General features: G+C 39.3%; 1 protein-coding gene across 1 annotated transcript in view; it reads left to right on the forward strand.

Annotated features, from left to right (window-relative positions):
- Positions 1-16,629, forward strand: part of LOC126150978 (MFS-type transporter SLC18B1-like) — a 306,251-nt gene that overhangs the window by 197,448 nt on the left and 92,174 nt on the right. The window contains exons 7-8 of the mRNA XM_049915911.1: positions 43-182; positions 14,824-15,017. Coding sequence (XP_049771868.1) covers positions 43-182; positions 14,824-15,017 — 334 coding nt within the window. The remainder of the gene's footprint in view (positions 1-42; positions 183-14,823; positions 15,018-16,629) is intronic.

Genomic DNA, 16,629 nt, shown 5'->3' on the forward strand with positions numbered 1-16,629 from the left:
AAAATTGCATATTTTGATTGAAGTTTTGGCTTTGTTTTGTAGCTGGATCTATAAACAAACATACTGGTTCACTGCTGCACCTGGTGAAACTGCCTTCAGTGATAGTGATAAGCCTAGTTATTGTTGTGGTGTCAAATACTTGGGGATTCCTGGACCCTACTCTCGAACCACACTTACGGGAGGTATGTTTTTGATATTCTTCTTTTTAAACACTGAATTCTTTTGTACCTGTTGGTTATTAATTGTTTATATAAAATAGCTCCCTAGCCAAACTGATTACAATAAAATATTTTATCATAATTGCTTAATATTTATTTTTTCATGACAGTTGTTAGTTACTGATGGTAGTTACATAAAAATACAATTTGATACACTTTTATTATCATTGTCACAAAAATACATTTTTGAGTTATTTAGGATCCTACATTTGTTTAATGCTGAGGAAGGGAAGAATAGAGGTGTGTCATCCTATGCTGTAGATGAGACTGTGAACCCTACAGCATTGTAGCTGTTATAAGAAAACTGCCAGGTAACTTTGTATTTGGTGGCAGAAATCTTGTCATTTTCCATACCAACCCATTACAACTTTTACAGCACTGATAAATCCTACAACATAAATTGCACAGTGCAATGTGAAAGCATGTATCATATTTGTTAGCAACTTCCATATCTTTACTGAAGGACATTTTAGAAAAGAATGATCACCATGAAACTGGCTGAGTGTGTTAAAGGACACAAAAATGCTGTTTGCCCTGGGGGCACTCAGTACCTACCTGCTTAGTATGCTCTGCTTCATGACTGGAGGGGTCTGAGTGCTTGGTACACCATAGTGGCTATTTGGATCCTCCCACATGAGATGAATTCTGGAAATGAGGCCTCACTCTCCCACATATTGTCAAATTGTGCCTTCTTTCTGGATTTAACCTCAATAAATATGCAATCTCCCCTCCCCTCAACTTCCTTTTATGTTCATATACACACATCAAAAAAAGTTTTACGTCACCTCAGTTCTGAGGGTTTCTGAACCTGTGCAGAAAATTTGAATAGAGATGAACATCGTTTCTGCCCTTTTTATTGCTCATAAAAACCACACATTGTATGTTGTACTGTCATACAGCAAGACCTTCACAGGTAGTGGTCCAGATTGCTGTACACACCAGTACCTCTAATACCCAGTAGCACATCCTCTTGCATTGATGCATGCCTGTATTCGTCATGGCATACTGTCCACAAGTTCATCAAAACTCCAGAGTGTCCCACTCCTCCAGAGTGCCCCACTCCTCAACGTTGATTCAGCGTAATCCCTCAGAGTGGTTGGTAGGTCACGTCAGCCATAATCAGCTCTTTTCAATCTATCCCAGTCATCTTCGTTGGGTTGATGTCTGGAGAACATGATGGCCACTCTAGTTGAGCGATGTCATTATCCTGAAGGAAGTCATTCACAAGATGTGTACGATGGGGGCGCGAACTGTCGTCCATGAAGACGAATGCCTCACCAATGTGCTGCCAATATGATAGCACTATACAGGTCGGGGGATGGCATTCAAATATCGTGCAGCCATTACGGAGCCTTCCATGATCACCAGTGACATATGTTGGCCCCACATAATGCCACCCCAAAACATCAGAGAACCTCCACCTTCCTGCACTCGCTGGACAGTGTGTCTAAGGCATTCAGCCTGAGCGGGTTGCCTCCAAACACGTTTCCAACGATTGTCTGGTTGAAGGCATAAGCAACACTCATCGGTGAAGAAAATGTGATGCCAATCCTGAGCGGTCCATTTGACATGTTTGTTGGGCCCATCTGTGCTGCTCTCCATGGTGTCATGATTGTAAAGATGGACCTCACCATGGATGTTGGGAGTGAAGTTGTGCATCACGCAGCCTATTGCACACAGTTTGAGTTGTAACATGACTTCCTGTGGCTGCACGAAAAGCATTATTCAACATGGTGGTGTTGCTGTCAGGGTTCCTCTGGGCCATAATCCGTAGGTAGCTGTCATCCACTGCAGTAATCAGACTGCTGTCCTAAGGGACCTGGGTTCGATTCCTGGCTGGGTTGGGGATTTTCTCCGCTCAGGGACTGGGTGTTGTGTTTTCTTCATCATCATTTCATCCCCATTCAGCACGCAGGTCGCCCAATGTGGTGTTGAATGTAATAAGACCTGCACCGAGGCGGCCGGACCTACCCTGTAAGGGGCCTCCCGGCCAATGATGCCAAATGCTCATTTCCATTTTTCACTGCAGTAATAGCCCTTGGGTGGCTTTAGCGAGACATGTTGTCAACAGTTCCTGTCTCTCTGTATCTCCATATCTGAACAACATCACTTTGGTTCACTCTGAGATGCCCATACGCTTCCCTTGTTGAGAGCCCTTCCTGGCACAAAGTAACAATGCAGATGTGATCGAACCTCGGTGTTCACCATCTAGGCATGCTTGAATTACAGACAACATGAGCCATGTACCTCCTTCCTGGTGGAATGACTGGAACTGATTGGCTGTCGGACCCCCTCTGTCTAATAGGTACTGTTTCTGCATGGTTGTTTACATCTTTGGGAGGGTTTAGTGACATCTCTGAACAGTCAAAGGGACTGTGTCTGTGATACAATATCCACAGTCAACGTCTATCTTCAGGAGTTCTGGGAACTGGGTTGACGCAAAACTTTTTTTGATATGTGTTTTAGTAAACATTTTTATTTTTGTTTATTATTTCACTGATTCTATTTTTATCACCATATCCATCTACTCTCTCTCTCTCTCTCTCTCTCTCTCTCTCTCTCTCTCTCTCTCTCTCTCTCTCTCTGATAATTTTTTTATGTTTTTCCTATCTGCTTTTCAGTTTTAATTGCTTTGTTCATATCTCTTATCAGTTCCATCCTTACTTCTCACTCTGTCCTTATGTTATCTCTGGATTGCATCTTTCACAGTGCTTGCAGGATACTGTCTTTGACCTTATACTCTGACACCTTCCTCTTCGTCTGTGTTTCCTTCCATCCTCACAGCAGGTGGTTCCCTCTCATCCAGGAGTTCAAGTGGCTTATCGCTCCTCTCCCTTTTTGAACTGCTACCAAGGTGTCTCTCTTTCCTCTCTGATGAAAAAATTAATATTTCCCATAGTTAGGGTTAGTTTTTCACTTTTAAATGTGTCATCAGCTCTTCTATAATTTTACCTCGAAACCAAACCCTTACAAATTAAGCATAAAAATGAAAATTAATGTGTTCTTGAAATACACATGTTGGAAAATGACTTCAGAGCATACACAATGCTAATCAGCTACAATATATTCTAATGGACAAGAGGAGTGGTTCAATTAACATACTCTTTAGATAAATGCAATTTTTAACATTTGTCAGTGTTCTCTGAAAAAAAAACATGGTCATTGTGTTGAGGTATGAGGGGCTTGAAATGAAAACTGAGACATTACATTGATTTGAATTTCCAATTTATTTCCCATGAATGGCCTGGGTGGTTGCTGGTTGCATAATAAAGCACCGTTGAAACAGTGGCACAACTGTCATCATTTCAAACACTCAAATTACAAATGTTTTTATGGTTCTTCACTGAACAATATCGAAAAGTCCGAGCATACTACCATTCAAGCAAAGTGAAATTAATTCCATAAAGAACTGTATGTTTTGAGGACACATATAAGAAAACAAAAAGAGTACAAATTACTTGCAAAGAAGATAGAATGAACTTTTGTGTTTGTGTGTGCGTGCGTGTTTGTGTGTGCGTGCGTGCGTGTGTGCACATGTGTGGGTGTGTGTGTGCAAAATACAAACTACAAGATGTGTGATGGCACTTTTGACTATTACTTATAATGTGTGTGCCCACCAGAACATTATGGAAACCTCCTTAGTCATATTAATTTTAATGTTAATATCTCATTTTCCCATTAGTAAAGATTTAGATAAAACTGTGTGTTTTGTACGTAGAAAAGGCTAAGAGCATAAGGGGTTACAAAAGATATGTTAAATAATCAAGAATTCAGAATCAAAATTTACAGAATGTCTCACCTGTGTAACTTGGTTTACACATTATGTTTTGTAGCAAATTATTTTTTTTACTGATTTGCACTGAAATTTCATAATTGAAAGGTGGCTATTAACCTAATAACAATAAATTGTTATTCAACATTGTGTAAGTACACATTGTGTTTATCATCAATTGAGCACTTAAATGATGACAAATTACATTATTTTTGGAAACAATTTTTCCACTATTATGTTTCTATTTACTTTCATCTATTTTTAAAGTGAAATTGATAGGATTACCAACTTTCTAGATTGTTATAATTTTCTCAGGTGAATTTTCCATTTGATACACGTTATGATGTATTCTTTTACTTTGTTTTGGAGTATTTGGGGATTTTCAGTTAACCTACCCAAAGTCTTCTGGTATTTGTAATTTTAAAGTCTTTATTGTTTTATTGAAGAATGAGATGTTGTTAATCTTATGTGGGATTGCTATGTTGGGAGCTGAAGAGTATTCTTTAACTATACTTTGGTTCTTGAAAAATTTTGTAAATAATTTTGTAACTTATTCACTGTGTTTATTCTAGTGTCTCCCCGTTGACATTTATTGATAAATATGTCCTCACAGCTTCAATGCTCAACTCTGTGCTACCTTTTGCTCTTCACTGCAGCTCTTTTGGATGTTTTTAGCTACCAGACAGAGTCCCCCATAGTATGAAGAAATACAAAAACACTCTCTCTCTCTCTCTCTCTCTCTCTCTCTCTCTCTCTCTCTACACTTCAGGAGGCTTTATGCAGCTGGGGACAAGCAGGGAAGTACGAAGGGCCATGCATGTGTGCTGTAGGGACAGATGGCATGTGCGATGTTTTAGTGGGAACAGGAAAGGGCATACACGCAGGTAAAGGACAGGGACTAGAAGAGCTTGAGACTAGAGCCCTGAATGTATGCTCCTATCCACATGGCCCACATGCATCTGCATTGTGCAAAAGAGAGCATGAATACACTTCATGAATGTTAGCAGACATTGCCAAAGATTACTAATGCTAATGACAGCCATGAGAGTGCTTGTACATGGGCCACATAGCTGTCTCAGCCACATGAGGCTTGTTTGTAGCAGTGTGGCTTTTGTGTGCCAACACTTGGTTGCACATATTCTGTGAACCTGAAGTGTGTCCATGCACCATGTGCATCTTACCAGTGGAATTGTGTGAAATTAGTGTGTATGACGAATAACAGAAAATTATCAATTCCATTCTGGATTTTGGCAAATAATTTGTTGTGATTCCACATTAGTTTCATTTCTCACATCACATTCCATTTTTTTTATTTTTTTAAAACATTGTTATATCATTTGAAACTCATGACTGTATGTCTTCAACATTGCTTTGGCTATTTTATATGTGTAGCCTCCCTTGGCCACTGACAGCAATGCAGCTAAACTATTTGCTTTTAACTTGTAGATAAGATATTGATGCAATATTTGCATTTGTAGAAAGCCAAAAAGCATTTCCCAATTGTCTCTTGACACTTTCAAGGTACAAAAGTTTTCAGTGCGTTGCAATATTATGAACTTACTTATGTACTCAGACCCAATGTCTGTTCCAAAATTTTTGAATCTCAATTCTCTATGTAACTCCATAGACACATGTCAGTTCAAAAAGTATTTTATATATTTCGGTACATGAAGTAAACAAAGAGAATACAGTGGCATTACATGTTATACTTTATTTAAATTACAAAGAATTTATTCATGAATAAATTTGTTTGATCTAATTATTTGGATAATTATCCAGATGGAAATTTATTCGAGTAATGTCCGTCTCTGTGTAACACTGCAACTTACACTTACTTTCACTTTCAGTTCACTGCAATTCATATTGTCACTTGTAACAAGTTCTGTTAGTTCATATTCTCTATTTATTCATGAAAGCCTATGATGTAGCTAGACTGTAGTTTCTTGTTAATTACAACCAAAGTTGATGATTAAAGTCTATTGTCACACTCCTCAACACAAATCTGTTAAAATGTTCTATCCAAACTATGTCTCAATGTCAGTACAAAGTTAGCAGCAGACTGAATGTCAGCATTATTTCATCAACTATTATTTTACAGATATTTTCAGTTCCATAGCTAAAACATGACCTTTAATAACATTCAGTATTTGATACCGATTTTAATTTTCATTAGAAATGATCATATTCGGTCACTGTGTTAACTCTTGCTGGATCTCAGGTACACAGCACACAGTTTCTCCGTGGAAAACATGGGAAAATCGACAGCTAAACAGAAATATAAATTCTAAATGCATTCAAATGCTTGCTGGGCCCATTAGTGATGCTACATTGTGACGAAGCTGTGTAGGGTCTATGTTTCCTTAGTCATGTGGCTCTGGCCACACACTGTTGCTCAACACTTGGTGAGTGAGCACTACTTTATACCGAGAGGGAACTCCAGTTGCATACCTCTGCATGCAGATGCATAGTGAGTGATGCAGATGAACACTACTCATGTGGATTTGCCTTGCAGATGCAGTGCTCTAGCTGAGGCTGTAGGGATTATGGGATCAAAGGATGCAAGATATTGAAGGAAGAGTTCCCACCTGCACAATTGAGAAAAGCTGGTGTTGTTGGTGGGCAGAATTCAAAAGGCAAGGGCTGTGAAGCAGTCATTGAAGTCAATCGCTTTGTGTTGCATGACATTCTTGGCAACTGTGTGGTGTGGCTGTCAGTTGGCCACAGTTTGGTAGTGCAAACTCATGTGAGTAGGCAGCCTGTTATTGGTTGTCCTCACATAGAAAGATGCACAGTGGTTGCACTTAGTCTGGTAGACTACATGGCTGCTTCCACTGGTGGCACTGGCTTTGATGGGGTAAGAAATGCCTGTAATGGGGCTGGGGCTGGAGTAGGTAGTGGTGGGAGGATGTATCTAAATCTTTTACAAGAATTTGAGTGATGGAGCAAAGGGCTGGAAGCAGGGGTGGTATAGTGATGGACAAATATGTTGTGTAGATTGGGTGGGCAGCAGGATACTACTGTGGGAGGGGTGGAAAGGTTAGTGGGAAGGGTATATTTTCAGGCATGAAAAGGCATAGCCGGATCTCTGACAGGGAATTTTATTCGATTACTCCACTCCTGGATGCTACAGATACATGAATGTGGCACTCTGGTTTTGGTGACCAGTAAGGACTGTAGATTTGGTGTCAGTTGGTTGCTGGGAAAGGAAGTCTTCAGTGGTGTCACAGTGGCCAACTGAACCACAGTCTCCCAGTTGCTCCTCTCCCGTGACTACTATCCAGCAATTACTCCCATTTGGTCTTTTTAAAACCTTTCTTCCTACACTTTGCTTCCACTATCAGACTGCATCAGAGCTACAGATGTATATATACTTTTGACCTCAGTCTATAAAGTATTAAAGTGGTTGGACAGAGCTAGACTGAAGCAAGCAGGTTTTCAGTGTCTCCTTGATCATTTCACTTATTTGGAAGACTTGAATGTATTCTAGTCTTCTGGTTTAGCTATGAAATGACTACTGCAGGCTGCAGCTGATAAAGATGATAACTCTTCTTGTGCTACTTCCAAATCAGCTTGAACTTTTAGTATAAGATGTTCATTTTCAAGTGTAGTGTGGAGCTAGAGGTGATCACTGCATCTCGAGAAGCAACCAACATTTTTTCTTATGTAGATTCTATTACAATATCCCACATGAAAGTAATGCTGGCATTCCTAACACTGGAACTTATAGCATAAGGCTCTGTTGTGGAAACATACTGTTTCTAACATATCATGTTAATAATATGTCTTTGTAAATCAGAAAAATATGTTGTAACAATGATATCCTTGTTTGGCCACATTTCTGTCTCCAGGTTAACAAATGTTACCTGGTGTCATTTTGTAATTTGTTATCTTCTGAGATAAACTATTATTCTGAATGAAAAATTTTGCAGTAAACAAAGAGCATTCACAGGCATTTGGGGATGTCCATTAACTTCATTCATTCGTTCATTCATGATGTTATGTAGTTCCCATCAAGTTGGATAATCCATGGGGGTATGGAACAATTCAATAGGTAGATGTTAAGAAAAGACAATGATGTCATAGAAACTTAAACAGCTTACTGTATTGACAACCAACAAACGGTACACTACTTATTGCTGCTCACACTTACGCCATTTAAATTTAATTCGGCAAATTAGAATTACAGCTACTATCTCCTCAATTTTACTTTCTGTGTAGCTAACAGAACTTTTCAATCCCTGAATATGGACTCATTAAAGTAATTTGTGATGTTTGCAGCTGGGAATGTTGTTGTCTGTGTGAAGCAAGTACCTTGTCATTAGCATACCACTACAAATACTGTGTATTTGCATCCTGAACTTCATTATTATGCAGTTGTTCTACATGTACTGTAAACTTCTAAGCACTTACCAATAATATTAAATTCACAGGGTGAAATAAATATTTAGCAAGGGCATCATTTTAAGTTAAATACAGACAAAGCTGCTGTACAGAAAAATTATGTAATTGCTAGATTGTTACATAAAGCTACATCTACATATTATGCTTTGCAAACCACTATCAAGTGCATAGCAGACATTACTTTCTATTCTGCCATATATTAGGGTTTATGCCGATTCTTCTCGTGTATGGAGTGTGGGAAGAATGATTGATTGCTTAAACACCTCCATGTGGGCTACAATTGGTCTAATCTTGTTCTTGCAGTACCTATGGGAGCGATATATAGAGGGTTCCTGTGTATTTTTAGATTCCGTACTAATGGTGGGTCTCAAAACATTGTAAGCAAGCCCTTGTTGAACAAGTCATGTCTATCTCTCAACGTATGCCAGTTCACATTTTTCAGCATCTCCGTGATGTGGATGAAACAAAACTTCAACCATTCATGTTGTCTTTCTTTGTACGCATACTTTGTTAGTACTGTTTGGTATGAGTCCCACATACTAGAACAATATTCTAGAATGCATTGATAGCCGTTTAGGTGACCACTCACATTAAGTGGGAAATTTGGGTTTGAATCCCAGTCTGGCACAAATTTTTGTGTGTCACTATTGTGCAGTAGATCTATACCTAATACAGCTGATGTCAAGGAATTCACAACAGCAAACAAATTTTAAACTACTCTAGAATGAGTCGCATCAGTGTTTTGTAAGCCAACTCCTTCGTAGGCTGATTGCAATTTCCCAGTATCAGACTAACCCCATCATCAGTGGCCCAGTTTACAGAGAAACATATTGTAATAGTAATTACAAACCAATGTAATGTATCATTAGTGTCAGAAAATGCAGGAGACAGTAAGTTAAGAATATAAAAATAATTAAAAATCATTTCCATGTGTTATCGTATCAATAAGTATTTACCTCTCACTTTATCTATATTTTCAACATAATATACCACAAAGGCTGCTGCTGCTAACTGCTTTAATCTGTACTATACTATCGCCTCTAAGATAAATAATTGAAAACTTCCATATATGATGGGCAAAGGTGTGTGTCCATGCAGGAAAAAGTCTCTTTGAGATAATGACATAGCCAAAAAAATGATTGCCAACATGTGATGGCTGTTGAGTACTAAGTACACAAGACAATAAATCTTTATTTAAATGTAACTTAAAGAACACCTTGCTTGATATTCTATGTATTAATTAGATGAGTACTGGTACTTATGTGGGTGTGAGTTGAATCTGTTACACAATTTTTTTCTTCATGTACCCACAGAATTAAAATATAAAGATTATTAAGTAGATTTCTCAGCACCATAAAGGAGAATTGTTTTCATCTTCTCATTTTTAATACTTTGGGTGGCTATAATGTAAAGTCATGTTTTCTTAGATTTTTATTAGTGAAATTGTACAATTCCTTGTAACATTTATATGAGGGTTAGAACTTTAATAGTGGCAACTATTTATTTACAGCTCTTACAAAATAGATAGGTGTTTCAAAGTTTTACTGACCTACAAAGTAGTTACCAGCATTGTGTATAACCTATTTCCAGCGATGTGGAAGTTGTAGGATACTCTTAGCAGTGCTATTTGTGTTGACAATTCAAGCAGCACGGTCTATTGCCCGATGAATTTGTAGTGGTTGTGAAGCGAATGCCATGAAGTATTTCCTTCAGTTTAGAAATCGAGTTGAACTCACAAGGGCTTCAGTCAGGGAAGTGCAGTAAGTGGTATAACACTTAGCAGCCCCAACAGTCAAACAAATCAGTAACAGCTTCCACTGTATGTGCTTGAGCATTGTCCTGCAAAATGATGGTCTAGTCCTGCAGAAAGTGTCGCCACTTCTGTCTCTATGCTCTTCATTTTTGGAACACAACCTATGACCAGCTAAGAAACAGAAGTGATGACACTTTCTGTGGGACCTGACCATCATTTTGCTGGACAATGCTCAAGCACGTACAGTGCAAGTTGTTACTGATTTGTTTGACTGATGGGGATGCTAAGTGCTACACCACCTACTGCACCCCCCTGACTGAAGCCCTCATGTGCTCAACTCTATTTCTAAACTGAAGGAAACACTTTACAGCATTTGCTTCAAAATTGCTACAAATTTGTTAGGCACTAGACCATGCCGCTCAAACTCTCAACACAAATGGTACTACTAAGAGTATTTTACAAGTTCCACATCGCTGGCGATGGGTTATACACAATGCTGGTGACTACTTTGAAAGTCAATAAAACTTTGAAACATGTATCTATTTTGTACAAGCTGTAAATAAATAGTTGCCACTATTAAAGTTTCAACCCTCGTAATTTTCTACATGAGATTTGCTGATACCATGTGGTTACTGTTGTAATATTTTCATTATTGTCTCTGTTATATGTATTGACTGTTTACACACACAAAAGTTGCAAGTATAGGTACTGTACTTATGACTCTATGGAATAGCAGAGATGCTGAGTCCCAGATAGGCACAATGAAAAGACTGTCACAAATAAAGCTTCTGGCCAATAAGGCTTTTGTCAAAAATAGAAGGCGCACGCGCGCTCAAACACACACACACACACACACACACACACACACACACACACACACAATGCAACTAACACATCCATCCTTGACTTTCCATTGTTTGACTCTATGGAATACATATTCCATCAACAGGATCTGCATTTTGTCTACCTAACATAATCATAAAGAATGTAAAAGTTGATTTCCACTCTCATTTTGTACATTTATCCAATTAAATATATGTTATTAGAGCATAATCTTTAACTTCAGAAGTACAGATTGAATGATGTTTGAAAGTAATGAATGTCCTCACTATTGATTTTACCTGCTTCTGTGCCTATACTGAAATTGACATTGCTGTCAGATATTAATGTACCAGATTTAAAGAGATTGTAAAATTACAGTGCTGGGCATTGGAAAGTCAGAGAGAAAGGTCACCACAGAATGTTAAGGGTAACAGGTAACTTCGTTGCTTGCTGCCTGTTTCTATTTTACAAAGAAATCAAATATCTTCGCACATTTGTATGCAGAGACATAAATTGCTTGACTCCTATCATACTGCTCTTGTTGCCATTTGTTATTAAAAATGAATGAAAATGGAGTGGTAGTGAGGGAGGGGGGGAGTAAATGATGTAAATAGTGACAGAAAGAATTCTGATATAACTAAGAGATCCACCATGTGTTTTTTTCTGGAGTGTTGTATTGTATGACATTGCATAATAGAGAGTCAAAAAGAAAAAACAAAAATACTTGGGTAGTTTCAAAATGTGGCTGTGGAGAAAAATGTTGAAATAGAAGTGGACTGATTGAATGAGAAATGAAGGAATACTTGTAAGAATAGAAAAAGAAATAAAACTATTGAAACTGATGATAATCAGTAAGACATCTTTGGGTGGATTATAGACAGTGAGGTAATGGAATAGTGATACACATATAGAGATGGTGGTAGTATCATGTACAGAAGGTATAAAATGGCAATGTATTGATGGATCTATCATTTGTACTGAGGTGGTTCAGGTGAAAAGGTGGGTGCATGATGGGAATTAAGACTTTCAACACAGAATGGTAGTTACAGCTAGATGTGTGGGACAGTCCATTTCAGAAATCATTGCAGAATTCAATATTCTGAGATAGACAGTGTTACGAGTGTACCAAGAAATTTTGGGCATTACCTCTCACAACAGACAATGCAGTGGCCGACGCCCTTCACTTAATGACTGAGAGAAACGGCATATGTGTTGAGTTGTCAGTGCTAACAGACAAGCAACACTGCACTAAATAACCAAAGAAACTAATGTGAGACATGCAACGACTATATCTGTTAGGAGAGCGTGGCAAAGTTAATGGGCTATTGCAGCAGACGACTTATGCAAATGGCTTTGCTAATAGCACATTGCCTGCAGAGCCTGTCCTAGGCTTGTGACAGTATCAGTTCAACCTTATATGACTGGAAAACCATGGCCTGGTCAGGCGAGTCCCAATTTTGGCTGGTTAGCTAATGGTAGGGTTTGCATGTGACACAGACCCCCACTAAGCCATGTATCCAAGTTGTCAACAAGGCACTGTGGCAGCTTTTGATGGTTCTATAATGGTGTGGGTTTTGTTTGCATGGAGTGGATTGGGTCCTCTGGTCCAACTGAACTGATTTTTGACTGGAAATGGTTTTGTTTGGCTACTTGGAGACCATTTACAGCCTTCTCTGGAATTTTTGTGGGTGACAGTGCACCATGTCACTGGGCCACAGTTGTTTACAATTGGTTTGCAGAACATTCTGGACAACTCGAGCAAATGATTTGGCCATTCAGATCACCCGACATGAATCACATTGAACATTTATGGGACATAATCAGGAGGTCAGTTTATGCATGAAGTTCTGCACCGGCAACACGTTCACAATTATGGATAGTTATAGAGGCATCATGGTTCAGATTTATACAGGAGACTTCCAGTGACTTGTAGAATCCATGCAATGTTGAGTTGCTGTATTGTGCTGGATGAAGAGAGGTCCAACACAGTATTAAGAGGTATCTCATCACTTTCATCGCCTCAGTATATTGCGGAGAAGTTGCTCGCAACAGAGGGTCCTTAAATGAAAGTGTGTGGTGGAGAGGGGAAGAGGAAGAAGTGTGTCTTGGATGCTGCTGGTGTCCCATATGGATGGATGAAGTTACCTTACCATCAGGTTAAAGAAGAGGCACAGAACTAATGAAAATGGAGAGCTTCTTGTCAATGCATGTAATGAAACATGTATAACACATTAAGGTGCTGTAGTATGCAAGGAATATTGCTTATCAAAAGGATTATTTCAAGAGCTGTTTTTTATTCATTCATTCATTCCATAATGGTACCATGAAAACTGTCAAATGGCAGTAATGCTAAGCTCTGTGGATCACATTAAGGAAACTTGTAATGTTCCCCCTCACTTTTGTGTTGTTTCTCTTGTGTGAAAGCCATGCACACAGTACTTTTGTTCCCATTCTGCAGTGAGTTCTTGGAAACAATTGTAGAATTAACAACTTGGCTCCTTGGTCAAGTTTGCTAATTCACACTCATATTCTGGTGCTCAGTTTGGAAGTAAGCTGGTTTGAATACTGGTGTGGATGAAAAAGTCACTGTCAGTATTTAACTGGAATGGGGAAAAGTGGTGGTGGTGTGAACCTTTGGACCACCATTCTTTGCATGAGTGTTGTGGATTAAATTCTAAACCTTTGCACTGTGTCTCATGAAGTGAGGGTACGTGACACTGCTCATTGTGATGTGTGTGTCGGATGGGTACATTAAGCTAAACAGCCCCCTTGATGCTATTTAAGAGAAGGCTATATGCCAGCACCAGGTTTCATTCTCTCCATCCTCTTGTCATCATCATACAACACAAACATAATATAAAACTATACACACATCGGTTTCATTTACCTATACACCACAAATTCATATATAGTACAACTCTCACATATTCTCAAGGAAAGGGGCCATTGTACATGGTGGAACAAAACTCATAACTCGGAGGCCAAACCTACCCCTAGGGACCTCCTGACAAACAGACCCATATGCCTTTACTTAACCGAATTAACAGCATGGAATGTTGTTAAGTATATTTAATGCAGCATTCTTTGCAAGTATGCACATTTTATCTTAAGATTGGCAAGATCCTATTTGTAGGTCATGGAAGTTGGGGAGCAGATGATTATATTTTTTGTGTGTTTCTTTTAAGAAATAGCTTGATCAACAGAACAAGCATCTGCTTCTAGACTGTGGTCATAGTTTACCACCCTTCATTCTGAGTTTGCCTTGAGAAAGAATAAGAAGACATTTGTGTCAAATAATCAGTGTACAGTTGTGATAAAGCTTAAGTTTGTATAACCATTATAATCATTCATATGGATGGTCAGAACTTTTGCCTGTGTTTTTGCTGTTCCTTATACATTTACAGCTACAAAAAAATTGAAATTTTCTAAACTACCATAATCACTTGTGATCCATTTAATTTTGGCTGTGTAATTGTCACGCATACAGATAAGGAGTGCCAATAGAATAAGAATTCTCAAGAAAGTGAAACATATCAGAACCACAACATTTAAAGTTTTTTCCTTGTTAAAGTTAGTTAAAGACAAAAAAAGTTCTAGCTTTTATTTCTTGCTTGGCCAATAAAGAACACAGAATTTTTGTCACAAACCTTCATTATTTGTTAAGTTGAGAATTTAACATTAGTAAGATAAAGTTGTATGTCACTTAAAGAGAGACTTAGGAAACTGATTATAGTTTGAAATAAGGACATTTTTTGAAGTTAGATTGCCAATGTTACAGAAAATGTTTAGTACTATTTCAGCTATGAATACATTGTATATTGATTAATATGTTTTGTTCTACTTTCACTTATCTGCAGTTTAACTTGAGTGCTGAGGAAGTGGGTCTGATCTTCCTGCTTTTTTCTGCACTGTACGGTATATTCAGCCCCATATGGGGCTGGCTTGCAGATCGAGTTAACAATCACTGGTCTATGATGGTGTGGGGTCTCCTTGCTTGTTCACTGGGGCTGCTGCTTCTTGGACCATCACCTCTACTGCCATTTCTTAACAAGTAATTACTACTCTGTCAAAGCATAGTGGCTTCTGTACTTTGTTGCTAACTTATTTATCTTTTGTAGTATACTAACTGCTTTTTGTGCAGATACTATGATTCTTTTCCTGGGATATTTCTATGTAGCTCTTGTAATTCTATGTAATGATCATTAATAACAATGAGTACTTGTAAAATTATTTCTGCTTTTTTTAGTTTCTGGCTATGTAACAAGGATTGCAAGTAGATATCCAAATTGAACCCTGCCTGGAACAGTTCCGTCCTCCATCACAGCGGGACCCACCTCCTCTTCCTCAAAATCACCCTCTCCAAACCTTCCAGGAATTTCTCACTTCCAGCCTTGCCTCTCAATCTTTCTTGAAAAATCTTAATCCTACTCCCAACATCACCACAGCTGAAGCCCAGGCTATCCGTGACCTGAAAGCTGACCGATCCATCATCATTCTTCCGGCTGACAAGGGTTCCACGACCGTGGTACTTGATCGTCGGGAGTATGTGGCTGAGGGACTGCGTCGGCTTTCAGACAACACTACATACAAAGTTTACCAAGGTAATCCCATTCCTGATGTCCAGGTGGAGCTTCAAGGAATCCTCAGAACCTTAGGCCCCCTACAAAACCTTTCACCTGACTCCATCAATCTCCTGACCCCACCAACACCTTGAACTCTTACCTTCTACCTACTTCCTAAAATTCACAAACCCAAACATCCCGGCCGCCCCATTGTAGCTGGTTACCAAGCCCCCACAGAACGTATCTCTGCCTACGTAGTTCAACACCTTCAACCCATTGCATGCAGTCTCCCATCCTTCATCAAAGACACCAACCACTTTCTCAAACGCCTGGAATCCTTACCCAGTCTGTTATCCCCGGAAACCATCCTTGTAACCATTGATGCCACTTCCCTATACACAAATATCCCACACGTCCAGGGCCTCGCTGCAATGGAGCACTTCCTTTCACGCCGATCACCTGCCAGCCTACCTAAAACCTCTTTCCTCATCACCTTAGCCAGCTTCATCCTGACTCACAACTACTTCACTTTTGAAGGCCAGACGTACCAACAATTAAAGGGAACAGCCATGGGTACCAGGATGGCCCCCTCGTATGCCATCCTATTTATGGGTCGCTTAGAGGAAGCCTTCTTGGTTACCAAAGCCTGCCAACCCAAAGTTTGGTAAAGATTTATTGATGACATTTTCATGATCTGGACTCACAGTGAAGAAGAACTCCAGAATTTCCTCTCCAACCTCAACTCCTTTGGTTCCATCAGATTCACATGGTCCTACTCCAAATCCCATGCCACTTTCCTTGACGTTGACCTCCATCTGTCGAATGGCCAGCTTCACACATCCGTCCACATCAAACCCACCAACAAGCAACAGTACCTCCATTATGACAGCTGCCACCCATTCCATACCAAACGGTCCCTTCCCTACAGCCTAGGTCTTCGTGGCAAACGAATCTGCTGCAGTCCGGAATCCCTGAACCATTACACCAACAACCTGAAAACAGCTTTCGCATCCCGCAACTACCCTCCCGACCCGATATAGAAGCAAATAACCAGAGCCACTTCCTCATCCCCTCAAACCCAGAACCTCTCACAGAAGAACC

This window comes from Schistocerca cancellata, chromosome 2, assembly GCF_023864275.1.
Source record: "Schistocerca cancellata isolate TAMUIC-IGC-003103 chromosome 2, iqSchCanc2.1, whole genome shotgun sequence".
NCBI classification, from domain to species: domain Eukaryota; kingdom Metazoa; phylum Arthropoda; class Insecta; order Orthoptera; family Acrididae; genus Schistocerca; species Schistocerca cancellata.